Source organism: Alexandromys fortis, unplaced genomic scaffold (assembly GCF_014885135.2).
Source record: "Alexandromys fortis isolate MF-2015 unplaced genomic scaffold, M_Fortis_MF-2015_v1.1 scaffold_77, whole genome shotgun sequence".
NCBI lineage: Eukaryota > Metazoa > Chordata > Mammalia > Rodentia > Cricetidae > Alexandromys > Alexandromys fortis.
In genome coordinates, this window is record NW_026067967.1 from 2,363,867 (window position 1) to 2,377,823 (window position 13,957).

Here is a 13,957-nt window from a genome sequence, read left to right on the forward strand (position 1 = left end):
AGAGAGAGAGAGAGAGAGAGAGAGAGAGAGAGAGAGAGAGAGAGAGAGAGAGAGAGAGAGAGAGCGCTCAGGGATCATCACAGAAGAAGGGATAAAGAGATAAAAAGAGATAGAGCTTTGCAAGCTCCACCCCAAACTCCTGTTTCCTGGACACCACAATGCCCATTCTGGATGTGAATTCTGTAGGTATGGGGCCATGCACATGACCTCCACAGGATCAAGCGAGTCAAAATTTCCACATGGCTATGTGCTGCTGTGGTTTCCTTGGACATGGAAACAGTCCATTCTGCAGGGAAGCTCTTTAAGCAGGATGACAAACAACTCTAAATAACTTCAGGAAGTCCCTGAAACTGATCAGGTCTACTAGGTCCCCTCCCTGCCAGAGTAAGCAGCGAAAGTTGCGAGTCCCTTTCAGACTAATTGAGCTGAACTGCAAAGACAGACTCTCAGCAAATTTAAGCTGCAAAGGGGACTGAAGCCAGACAGGCCGCCTCAAAGAGGTTTAGACCAACGGAAGCACCTGGAAAAGGGTACTCTCCAACCTGCCGAGCTGCTCGCAGGCTGTGGAGTGTGTGCTCCTGTGAGCTGTTACCCCAATAAAACTCACTGGTTCACGGAGCTGGACTTTGGGGGTACCCATACCTTAGTGTGCCATGGGATCCTCTTCTTGGGTAAGGAGATGGGTATGTGGCATCTCCCCGGGGAAAGTTTTGTTGCACAACAGAGTGGGCATGGAGCCCCATCCATAGCTGAGGAATTACTGGCAGTTGATGGCTACCGGGGGAGGGGGAACCAGTTTTCTTCCGGGATGCTACCCTGCCCATGCTCCAGCTGATGGCCCTACACCTACGTTCACAAACTAGAAGAACTAACTAGACCGAGTGATTAAATAAAGAGGACAGGGAGTTGAAACGGAGATGTGGTGGGTCAGGGGTGTCTGGAAGGAGTTGGAGGGATGAGGGGGGGTGATTTTGGCCAAAACACATTGTTTACAGATATGACATTAAAATAAGGATGAATCCAACATGAAGGAAAAGTAGGTGAAGAAATAGATGGAGTCCCTCTGACACGAGTCAACCTTTTAGCCTCTGATTTTTACCACACGCAAAGCCTTGCCCACCTACCTCAATTCTGATTCAATAGGAAAGACCAAGGGTCAACCTTATCATTCCTACTCTTCACACAGTTAATATCTGCTCTGGAAGCAGACCATCACCTCTAACTGGACACGTGACTAAATAAGTGTTAGAAATATTTTCTAACACGAGCTCTCTGTCGACACAAAAATCCTAATCATGCCGAATCAAAACAAGCCGAATTAAAAGATATACAGGTGGGTTTTTTTTTTTTTTTTTTTGGTTTTCGAGACAGGGTTTCTCTGTGGTTTTGGAGCCTGTCCTGGAACTAGCTCTGTAGACCAGGCTGGTCTCGAACTCACGGAGATCCGCCTGCCTCTGCCTCCCGAGTGCTGGGATTAAAGGCGTGCGCCACCATCGCCCGGCTGATATACAGGTTTATATAGGACTCCTGCGTTCTCTGATGCACCCCCCCCCATGGGAACCGGGAAGCCACCCGGGGGAAAGAGGGAAGACCACAAGTTGACTTTATGGGGAGCAGTTTAACTAGACAGGGGGAGTAGTCCTGACCTCCTCTGGGGAGGAGTCAAGGGCCACAGGGGCGGGGCCTCCAAAGATGGAGGCCAGAGACCGGGATTTACAATAAATAGTAAACACGTATTTAAATTCTAGTGCAACACCCCCCCAAAAAAAAAATCCTTGATGTAGTCAGCAAGCATTCGCAACACATCTCCAGATTAAGTCTGGAGGGTCTTGGCCTAGAAGTCACAAAGGCACAAAATGAAACAAAACCATCATGCTGCGTTTCCTTGTGGTGGATGGGTGGTGCCATTGCTCACACTGGTATCTTGAAGGTGAGAAATGTGGGGGTGGGAGGAGGCAGGTAGTCCCGGCTGGAGTTGGAGGAGCACAGCTGATTTGCTTAGAGCTTCATAGCTGAATGAATGCAGGGAGGCAATTGCCTTGTGACTGTGGCACCAGCCAGAGCGGGGCTTGCAATGACGCAGCGTCCCAGAGCAACCTCAGTGCAGAGCAATGGGGTGGCTCTGTTAACGCTTCATTCCCTTCTTCAGCATCCGAGAGTACCGCTAATCACTTCCAGGACAGACCCGGGGAAACAAGGGGAAGGAATCTCTACATTAGTGCTCACTAGTAGATTCGAGGCTACAGTGTTCATTTGGGGAAAGAGGCAAATAATCTTTTGGGCTTTTATTCGTGTGAGAGAGTTGTTTGGTTTTGGTTTGCTATTATTATTATTATTATTATTATTAATTATACCAGTCTCACCCTGTAGCCCAGGCTGGCCTCAACCTTGAAGCAATTCTCCTGCCTCAGTCTATTAAGTGGGGGCATGACAGGCAGGAGCCACATGCTTCCTTTCGTGGTTTTGATGATATCTATGATGAAGCATCTTTATAAGATTCCATGCTCACTCATTGACCAGACTTCCGTAAATCCACGTTAAATCAGGGCTTGTTTTCAGAAATGAAAACTAGTGGGCTCGTAAGCTGGAGTAATGTTTCATACATCAGAATGGCCCAAAGAAATCTTTGGGGGGGGGGAGGGGAAATTAGGAAGAAATATTAACTTATCGTTAATAATAAATGCTGACTTACTTGCAAGTCTTCAACAAGTCTTGTTAAAATAAAAATTCTGCTTTTTATAATAATCAGAGCTGCTTGTTTAGATGAAACAATGCCTAGAGTTGTATTATAAGGACTATAAAGAAATTAGGCACATTAGAGAATTTATATTTTAAGATTCCCAATACGAAGCATTTTTAATATAAGAAATCAGGCTAAACTGTGAGTACAATTTAAATCATGATAATTTATTCTAAGGGTTTTTACAAAATACCTTATGAAAATTATACATAGGAAGAAGTACAATAAAATCGACTATTTATATTCTAATTAAAATTTGTAGCAAAGCATATCCGTGACTACCTTGATGCTGTTTACATATCGTAAAATTATAAGAAAAACAATCAATTATACACAATATTTTAGCATATTGTTATAAAATACAGACTTGCCATCCCTTAGAAATTAGGTCAAAATAAGCCACGAGCTGGATTCCACGTGCAACCGGTAGGTGGCACCAAAGTCCAAGTGAGATTGAGAAGGGGGCGGGGTTTCTCCAGGCAGATTTATGGGCAGGAAAGTGAGACTGCTTTGAAATAGAATTCAATGTCTTATTAGAGGTTTCCAAGTAAATAGTTGTCTGGTTATGAAGTTCTTTGTCATCACTGCTGTTCTTCCTCTCTCCACCCCATCCCGGGAGTATCTTTCTGTCGCTTTGCCCATAATCTTCCTATTTGTATGCCTAGCAAGCATTTTAATAACCGAATTGCAGGCCTGAACTGCCGCACAAGATTGGGGCGTGAAACCTTTAAGGGTGGCTTTTTCTTTGGTGCGGAAGCAAAAGTTCGATTTTCCTGGCTCGTTCCACTACGTTCTTGAACGTTGCTTCACACGTCTCTTTGGGCATAGCTCCTGACGCTGTTAGCCATGCAAACAAAGAAATGCATGCAGGCTGACTTGGGGAGGCTTGCATAGTAATCGTTAGTGACAAGGGGTGAGGAGATTTGTCCACAGAGTCAGAACGCTCAAGCTCAGATCCACCTGGGATCTGATTCTGACGGCGGAGTCGGCTGAGTAGGGTCATTTGGAAATCTTGGCAATCAGAAGCATCCTGAGGGGCAGCGTAGCTTCAACCCAAGTGTTGGGAGAATTTGCCATCTTCTCCCAGAGAGCAACTTCCTCGGAAGTAGAATCCATCCAGTCCACTTCAGTCCCGTAGCTTTTTCCTGCAAGAAAGTTTTCCATTTGCAATTCTCTCCCACTGTGGGCAGGGGAGAAAGGGAGTTTGTCCCCCCCCCCCCCCCCAGTTCTAACCACCGTGGAAGAGAAGGAAGAGTTGGCACACACCTGCAGAACAGATCTAAGGCATAAGAAAGAACATTTTACTACCTGAGTAGCTTCACTATCTCAGTTCCTCATGGTTCCCAGATGGTTGCTCTTCACAGAAACGTGGAGGCTGCGTGGTAACTTTCTTAGGAGTCGGGAGGGGGAGGACTGTGTATTGGGTTAGAGATGACACTAGAGCACTGGACCTCAACCTTCCTCATGCTGTGACCCTTTAATACAGTTCCTCATGGTATAGCGACCCACCATAAAATTATTCCATTGCTACTTCATAACTGGAATTTTGCTACTGCTATAATCATAACAATTAATGTCTGGTATGCAACACCCGGGAAAGGGGTCACAGCCCACAGGTTGAGAACCATTGTGATAGATGAGTATCTGGGAATACTGGCTAATTTTTTTTTTTTGCTTGAAAGACTCAATTTCATAACTTGCCTCTGTAATTAGCTGTTATTTATTTATTGTTATTATTGTTATTATTTGAGGCTATCGGTTCCTTTGGGACTACTACTAACTGCCCCGTGGAACTGTTATAAGGAGTAAGTATAATAATGTAGATACATCATTTATTACAGCGATGAGATGGTAGTCTCTATCATTGTTCAAAGCAGACTCTTAGCCATGTTGTTTGTGGGCAGATAGAATTTGCCTAGTTTGCTCAAACATCTTCTTGAATGTTGCATCATAATCTTATCATTGTTTAGCTCTCTTGAGCCGTGCAACCAAATAAATGCATGCAGACTGCTCTTTAGTGGCACCGGGCAGGGATATATAGTCACGAAGTCGGAACTTCCAAGCTCAGATTTTGGAACTTACCAGCCGTATCTTGAGCTCCACAAGGAGTTCCCCGGACTTGGCTGGTCCTCTTGATCCAGAGCCCTTATGACCCCAGTGGTCTCTCACTCAACTGGTTCAGTTACCCCGAGGACTTTCACTTTCTGGCTCATAGAGATTTAAACTTGCAACAACTGTTACCTGTTCCGAAGCCGATCCGGAGACCCCCCAGAAACTGGTTGGTTAGTTTATAGTGGTCCCAGACTGTGAGTTCAACACAGGCTTCCATCAGATCTTCAGGCCTGAACCCGTCATACACCATGGTGTGATTGAAGATGGGGTTGGTGGTCTTTCCTATGGCTCTGGTCTTCTGTCGACTTTTTCTACTGGTGTCTGGAAGGATGGTACTATAAAAAGAGACAGTGATGTTGGGGCATTTTAGTTCAGAGAGTAAGCATTTATGTTGTCCCAGCACGACTGTCAGGTGGGCCATGAAAGAGAAAAGTATGGAAACAAGAGCAATCTACCTTTGTTCACTGAGGAGACAAGTTGTGTGACATCCAGATTAAAATTTTACTAAGCTATTTTGTACTAAGAATTCCCCTCAGCAACAGATGTACCCCAGAAGACATTGCACAATATGAGTTTAAAACATCTAGCATCATCTGCAGACGTGATCTCTCGGGCTTGATCTTAAAACTGAATAAAGCCTTGGGAGTCGATGCTGTAGACTCTTAGGCTTTGATATACCTACTAATCTATGGCAGATGAGTGTTAGCCTCACTGACACAGAGAATTGATACCAGCCTGCAAAGACAAGACTGCAGGAGAACTTAAGAAATTCGAGTCATGAATGTTCTTACCATTTAACAAAAGAATTTAGGTGGCTCCCCCTCAGCAGTGGCAAATCAAGGCATTCCTTCACCCAGATGTGGACTTCTCCAGTTGTAGGAGGCTTTTTCCCTGCGATTGAAGAAAAACAAAATGTCTTGCTATTTCTTTTCAGAAAAGATGTTGCCTTGCATATGGAATACCACAAGGCAACAAGCTAATGCTTGGTGGTATTAAGTTGCAGAGTTTATAGACATTCAACCATATGCTTCTGGGCCTGACTGTCCTGAGGTCAGACAGGCCTATGAAAACAGGAGCTACTGGCAACCAATTGGTGCTCAGAGAGGGAGAGTCACTCTCGTTCAAGGATGTGGCTCTGGTTCATTGGCCACATTCTGGAGGTTCAAAGGCCACACAGTCAAGCTGTGGGGACAGAGAAGGATCTAGGAGGAGTTGGGAGGGAGGTGAATGTAATTCAAATACACTGTGTAATATTCTCTAAGAACTAATAAAGAGCGAGAGAAACAGTTCTGGAGAGAGGAAACATTCATGCTACTTCCAAGTCCATGCTATTCTCCTAGGGTTCCAGTTGTTTCGGCAACATCAGACCTCAGGGGTGTGGGTCATCTGTTCAGAGTTAGACTCCAAACATCTTGAGATGATGTGTAGCCCTTCCAACACCGTTGCCAGTGCAGATCTGAGTGGGACGTGACCAAACTAGATGCTGGCTAAAATATAGCCCTTTCCCCCCTCCTGTTAAAAATCCTAACATATGTAGTACAGACTGTCTTTTTCCATGCCTGCACCAGCCATTGTCCTTTAGTAGCCTCACGGCTTGGTTATTGAGCACAAGAGTCTGCAGCTCCTGACTCCAACGACAACATTCCTACAGCTTCTTGAAGACAGTCTGCCTGGGAAATGAGTTGTTGGCTGGGTCTGACATCATCCTACCAGCTTTTCAGGCTTGTTGAACTGGCTGGAGACCTAAGTAGGTCCTGGTGACTAGGCTACAACCAGTAATCAAGACAGGAAGCTTTATCCCCTTGTGAAACTAAGAAGGGAAGACCAAGCATGGAGTTCTGATTTCTTAGGGACATTCTATGAATCCTTTTAGTTCCCACCTGGGAAAATAACACTTGAGTCTCCTTCTTATCACCACACTGTCTAGAGGCCCAAATTCTCACTACAGCAAAGCCCCTTCCCGTGGTACAACCATGAACGTTTCCCAGAGAATAAGGGGAAGGCAAAACAAGGACTATACACAGGGCTGGAGAAGACAGGACAGAGAATTTCCTTGTAGAAATGGGAAGTGAATTGGTATTTCTTACGCTCTGGGGTGGAGGAAGGAAAGGCTGCTATTTAAAGCGCACAGTGCTGTTTAAAGAGGAAAATGTCCTGGGACTCTGCTGTACAGTAATGTAAGTATAATTCATATTACCAGTCTGTAGACTTCAGTGGTTAAGATGCTAAGGATTACGTATTTTTTACCATAAGAGAAATAATGAGATTTTTCTCGTTTCAAACCATGATTGACTCCTTAGGTTTATACAGCTATCAACTTAATATGTTTGCTCAGGAATTCATCTTCAAAAATGTAACAGAGCTCAAGTCATTTCTAGAAGGCAAAGCACTAAGCAGAGGGATTGGATCTGAAGACTAAGTCATTTCCACACCTGGGTTTGGCTCTGGAACATATTGGAGAGCTAGCTTCATTTCCCCTCTGTTTTCTGTCTCAAGGGCAACCGGTGCTGTCTGAAAAATAAAGGAATGTTAGCAGGTGTAAGAAACAGATCCTTTTTTTTCTCTCCTGTTAGTGAACACTCTGTTACAGGACCGTGTCTGTCCCATGTCTGGGAAAATGGATCACTTGTCTGCTCTGAATTCTGTATTTCCTCTGCTTATTCTACACAGCTATTTTTATAACTAAGGAAAATTGTTACCTATCTTTGAAGACCTTGCAACAAATTCACAAAACATTCCATGAACTCTGCTCTAGTGTGATTTTCTTCTGCTCTCATAAAGCATTCTGCCCCCAAAGCAGCTTGGGGAGGAGGGTCTTTATTTTATTTTATAGGTTTCAGTACATCATGGAAGGAAGTCAAGGCAGGAACTTCCGCAGAGTGGGGACTTGAACTAGAAACCATGGATGTATGCTGCCTAGCCTTTATTCTTAACTGAACACAGACCTAGAGTAGCTCAGGAAGAAGAGCCCTCAACTTAAGAATGGCTTTGAATGGATTGTTCAATGTCCAAGTCTGTGAGGGGTTGTCCTGATTGATGGTTGGTGTAGGAGGGCCCACCCATCATGGATGGTACCATCTGTAGGAAGGTAGCCCCAGGCTTGCTAATCAAGGTCCAGGAAGAGTAGGCCAGAAAGTAAGCAACTTTTCTCCATGGCTTCTGCTTCAAGTTCCTGCAGGAAGCTCAAGTGAACCTCAGAGAGATGAGAGAAAACTACACTAACGCTCACTATAATAAAATTGCCAAAAGTCAAAGACAAAAAAAAAAGACTAAAATCTGAAAGAAAAGGCAAAGACATCACCTTCTAAAGAGTTAAAAGAAAAAAAATAGATAAATATCCAACTTTGCGATGTAAATTACATAGGTCAGAACACAATGGAATGGCATTTTAAAAGTACCCACAGAGATCAATTTCAATCTCACAACTGAACAAAAATATCCTTCAAAGAGAAACATGAAAGGGATGTCATGAAGCAGAAAAAAAGCTAGAAAGGTTTCGACTTGCCAGTCAGTAACCAAGAAAACTGAAAGTAACAGAAGTCCCTGGCACAAAACAGAACTCCAGATACAGGAAGGGGTCTGTGATCATCCCACCCTGAACGTGTCTACTCTTGTCTGATCTCAGAAACTAATCAGAGTTGGGTCTTATGAGGCCTTGGGTGGAAGACACAGCAAGAGGGTCAGGAGAAACAGGAAGTAAACATGGTCAAACCTAAGTAAATGTTTCTGCACTTAAGAGTTATAATGTGGAAATTTAAATACAAAGATCATTAAAATATGACTAAAGATATCAGAACCTGAATCAGTGGAGTAAAAGACTTCTGATTCTTGTCACTGGTCTGGATGTGGCAGAAACCCTAATATCTATTAGACACATCTTTGTTCCTGTGCTGGGGATCAATCACAGGGCCTTGTGTAGGAAAGGGAAGTGCTGTACCCATGAGTTGTATCTCCAACCCTACAGTAGGCATTTTAAATTCAAGGGTAAATATTGTTAATGAAAAATATGGCTTCTGTATTAATGAAGAGAAAAAAATATGATACTTGATTAATCCTTACAAAAACAATTATAGAAAAAAATAACATAAATATTAAGACATTAGATTTCTATTTTATCATATTAATAATTATATTAACTACAAATACATTAAATAATGAAGTTGGAAGGCATATTGGAAGTTGGATATGGCAGAGCAGGATGCCCATATGGTGATAATTAGGGCCTAAGCTGGAAGGATCATGAGTTTGAGGCTAACTGAGGCTAAAGAGCAAGTTCCAGGAAACGCTGGGCTGTATAATATGACCCTATCTCTAAACAAGACACCTTCTTTTCAAGGGACAGCCTGATCATATGCTAGGCTAAAAGTCTGTCTCCGATCTCAAAGGATTGGACCATTTAAATGACCTTGAAGACTGGCATCAAACATTTCATTGAATGTCTTAAATTCTCCACGTAGTTTTTGAAAACTCTTTCTTTACTAAATGTACAAAGAAAATTCAATCCTCACTGCAAATGACCCCGAGCTCCACACTGGCACTGTGACACCCGGTGAATGCAACCAGGCTCTTCCCTGTAGACCAGGTCCCACACCTACCCACCGCACAAAGAAGGAAACCTGGACCCACCTTCCTCTTGAGAGGGTACCACTTCAGCTGCTTGTTCTGTTTGCTGTCCCAGTCCCATGTTTCCAAGTCAAGTTCCACCTCCCCCAGGAAACTGTTGCGCTTAAACGTATCCCGATGCCAGACGGACAGGTTCAGCTTCTGTGTCTTTAAAACTTGCCTTTCAACTTTATACTGCAGGGGAGAAGAGACCATGAAAATGATGACTGGCATTGCCTTGCGCCAAAGTTATGGCACAGAGAGGAGAAGTCATCTGTGGGGATCCAGATTTCTCCTCTGTTTGGTTTCAGGTCTCAAAAGCTTCCAAAGGCGTCTTACTCCACGTGTCTGATTTCACAGAGCTACAACTCCATCTTTCACAAAAGCGGATGCGTTCCTCTCCGCTGGAAAAGGCAACCGCGGCTCAAATATCATAGCTAGAAATAGCTTTCTAAAAACAGAAGTCGATTATTCAGCCTTGCTGGATGCCTTTCCACTTGATACAGCATAAATCAGGTTCATTCTAAAAATGCAGCCACATCGAATCTACTTCGGTTTTTCTAGCTAAGGACAAAAACTGCGTTCTTTTCCTTTTGTTATTTAGAGATAGAGTCTCACTCAGCCAAGGCTGTCCAGAACTTCCTAACTGACCATAACCTTACATTCCTCTTCGCTTCCTTCAAAGTACTTAGGTTAGAGGTGTGCACCACCACGCCCCACTCGGCTTCATTATTTAAAACAGTTTCAGGGTCACAGAGAAATCACACACAAAGTACAGTCCCATATACCATCTGCCCGTCAAACACACGTCCCCTGTTATCAGACAAAAAAATAAAAAGTTCTTTTTTTCTTAAAAAAGTAAATTTGTTTTTTTTTCCCCAACCTCAATGGCTAAGTAGAAAGGGTTTAATGACCTAGCAGGTTTTCTTCTCAAATTAAGTCAACCCTTGATTATATATAGTCATGGGAGGAATAAATAGTACTTCCAATCTATAAATAATCTCCTCTTGACTTTGTGACATATTCCTTGAAAGTCCATTTTGGTTCTAGCAGACCTACCATTCCCTGATTTCACCATGTAAGTGAGCTGGCTTTTGCTGAGTATAGGGTTGACGCAGCTAACCCAGAATATCCTGGGGTCCTGGGACATGTCACAGTCAAATATAATTACAGGCTTGTTGCCTGAATCCACTAATTCAGCCGTGGATGGTGGGCAGCGTCACTTAGCTGCTTCTTCCCCTCTTCCTGGAGGATTACCAAATACCATAGTTTTCAAAAACAGAGAATGAACACGTCTCTTATTGTCAACTTTAGATGATTTGTTAATTGTGATAGATATCACATGTAGGGAGAGAAAGAATGTAGGTACTCCAAACACTGTGCTGCAAATCAGTCTGTGTCAAATGTCTAATATGAGGCAATAACTCATTTAATGTCTATCTAGTCTGTGATTCCTAAAGGGGATAGATGAGTATCATTAGTTCCCCTTTGCAAATACAAAATTACCATTAGCCTGATTTCTCAGATTGGAGGTGCAGTGGTGTTATTTGCCCAAAGACACACCGTCTATATACATCACGGGATTTAGTCCTTGCCCTCATGGACCTTAACTGAGGGCTGGCATAGCCTATCATAAGCAAGGTTATGGAGTCAGCCGACGTCAGAGGAATTCTGGTAGCTAAGGAAGAAGTGCTAAAGAGTAGCTTCAGATACAGTTAAGGAAGGGTTGGGAGGAAGACTATTCTAGCCCGAAGAATAAGAAACTGTGGGACTGTGAGGAGAGACATTTCTGCTGAATTATAAATGGGAACGCGCTTGAGTGGAACAAAGACTGTGAAAGCTGAGGCAGGAGTGGTGACTTTTGCAGGACAGACACCATCCAGGCAGACATGGCTAAACCTGTGGTTTAGGGTTTAGAAATACCCGCAAAATCTCGTTGTACACAGGATTCAAGCTCTTCTTCACGACGAGTGTTTTCTTCTTGCCCATTTTCCCCTTGTCTGGTAGCAGATAGGTCTTTACGTATCTAAAAGAGAAAAGTGGACAGACAGGAAAGTCAGGAGAGAAGAGTGGCGTTCTTCACCCCTGCCTTTTAAAGCACACTGAAACGGGCGGCAGGACTATCTCCGAACACTGATAAACTTAAGTGTTTAAATGGATTAAGAAAATTTAGAAGAATGGATTGTTCAACGTTATTTTAAGTTTTTTTTTTTTTAAAGAAAATTTCCTTTTTATCTTTTTAAGTCCGGGCTTCTTAGTGTAGCTCAAGCCGGCCTCAAACTCACGATTCTCTCGTTTCCATCCCTTAAGTGCTTGGCCTCTAGGTGTGAGCCGCCACACCTGCCCCTCATTATTTCCACTGACTTTCCTGACGTTTATTTGATGCATGAGGGGAAGCCGACCACAGACTTCCAGTATAGCGCTTAATTCTTTTGTTTTGTTTCCTGTTGCAAAAAGGCTTTGGTGCTTGTGGAAATTTGTACACTACTGCTTTTTTTTTTTAAATAACAGTTTTGTTATTATCTTATGGACAAATTGATATTAACACATATCTGCTTGGTTCATATTTGGTATAAAAATCAATGAAGGATGCCAATGAAGCTCTGCTGGGTTTTTTGTTTGTTTAAGTAAGTAAGAAAAAAAAAGGAAGTCCAGGGAAATTGTTCAGCAGGAGGAAGAGGGGGATTTGGTGCATAAACGCAATAACCTGAATTTGCCTCCCCGGAACCTACATCGAAGCTGGAGAGGGTAGTGTGCACTGTGCTCCCAGAACTCTACAGTGTGGTGGAAGGGAGAGGCAGGAGAATCCCCTGGAGTTCACGGCCACGTTCCCTGGTATACATGGAGCAGCAGAGACAACAAAAGGAACCCTGTCTCAAAGCAAAGTGGAAGGAGAGAACCGACTCCTAGTGACTGGGATTACCTTCTGCCCACCACGTATATGCCACCCCATTAGTATGTCCACACTCAGATACACACATCGATACGTACACACACACACACAGAGAGAGAGAGAGAGAGAGAGAGAGAGAGAGAGAGAGAGAGAGAGAGAGAGAGAGAGAGAGAGAGACTCAATTTAAAAAAAGAGCAAAAAAAAAATGAGAGGACAGGGTGGAGAGAGGGTTAACCAAAACTAGGGATGTACAGAAAGTCTAAAGGATATGCAGAGTTTTATGGGTGTCTGTTACTTTGTAAAATTATGAAAAAGAAAGAACTTTTAAGGGAGTTTTAATGATGGTATCCTGTATGAGCTTATAATACCACCCCCCTGGAAGCCACAAGTTATTAAGAGAACATCCCACTGCCAGATGGAAATTGTATGAACTGCTGGTCAGAAAGATCCAGAGCCGCCCCTCTGAATAATATATGCTACTATCATTGTTTTTGGTTGTCCGCTAGAACCATATGCGAAGACCCAGCTGACTAAACACACCACACACTTTGGCGGCAGGACATAGAAGAATTGAGCTGACGCTGGCCTGGAACTCTACTTTGCTGGCTAGCTTTCGCAGCGTGGGAAGGTGCTATATAAGCCACCAGGAGAGAAAGCTAATCTGCTGTCTCACGAGTAGCATACTCTGCATGCTACAATACTGATGTGCCAGGCACGATATGCCCACTGCAGCAATAGCAACAAAGACGTCATAGGTGTCACCAACCACTTCCTGCTGGGTATGGAGGTCTGTTCCCACAGGACACAGTTCATGCCTGGGCACTGTAAACTTGGTCAAAAGCCCATGAGGGTAGTCATGGGGGATCCTATTATTGTTATTTTGCTAAATGAACAAGTTATCAAATATTTGTGTTTCTAACCATAGACCAGTGCTGCCCGCAGCCTTGGTCAGAGAAGCTTCTTTTAGTCACAGGCAGTGGTTAGTGCAGAAACTCGTAACTGGTCCAAATGCTGAGAACAGGTGACTTCTGAGCGCTCAGCCCTAAATGGGCCATGTGCGTTAACCTCTTCGGCCCCGAGCTCGGGGAACATGGCGGGAAAAGGGGTAGAAAGAATATGAGCTAGAGAATGAAGATGAGCCTGTGAAATGGGAGTCCTCTCAGGAAGCCACAGCAGCTGTGGGCTTCTGCACTAGATGGAGACCAAGAACGTTCCAGAACATATGGGGGAAGGAATACAAGAGGCCCTACCCCTAGCTGTAGTAATTTTTCTCAGGTGGATAGCCACTGGCGAATTATCCATGATCCAGTAAATAACCCTACCTTCATAAACATGCACGCAACCTTAATTAAACCTCGTGGGTTTTTTTTTGTTTGTTTGTTTCTTTTTAGATATACTCAAAAGTGAAAGGGGTTTGTTGGGATAAAGGAAGGTTCCAGAGGAAGTGGGAAAAGAGTTAGAGAAGGGGAGAATAAGACAAAAATATATTATGTAAAATTGCCAAAGAATAAAGAAAAATTATTTTTAAAAAGAAATGGCTCGGCGGTTAAGAGCGTTTGTGTTCTTACAGCGGATCTGGATTGGTTCCGGGCACCCATGTGGCTGCTCAC

The 13,957-nt window shown here is 43.5% G+C and overlaps 1 protein-coding gene across 13 annotated transcripts in view; it reads right to left on the reverse strand.

Annotated features, from left to right (window-relative positions):
- Positions 1–2,886: 2,886 nt before the first annotated feature.
- Sytl2 (synaptotagmin like 2) overlaps positions 2,887–13,957 on the reverse strand; it is a 98,409-nt gene continuing 87,338 nt past the window's right edge. For all 13 annotated transcript variants that reach the window (XM_050154531.1, XM_050154530.1, XM_050154528.1 and 10 more), the window contains 6 exons: positions 11,378–11,480; positions 9,479–9,649; positions 7,285–7,363; positions 5,644–5,743; positions 4,982–5,187; positions 2,887–3,885 (listed from right to left, as the gene is read on the reverse strand). In XM_050154531.1, the coding sequence (XP_050010488.1) occupies positions 3,740–3,885; positions 4,982–5,187; positions 5,644–5,743; positions 7,285–7,363; positions 9,479–9,649; positions 11,378–11,480 (805 nt within the window). In that variant the 3' untranslated portion in view covers positions 2,887–3,739. The remainder of the gene's footprint in view (positions 3,886–4,981; positions 5,188–5,643; positions 5,744–7,284; positions 7,364–9,478; positions 9,650–11,377; positions 11,481–13,957) is intronic.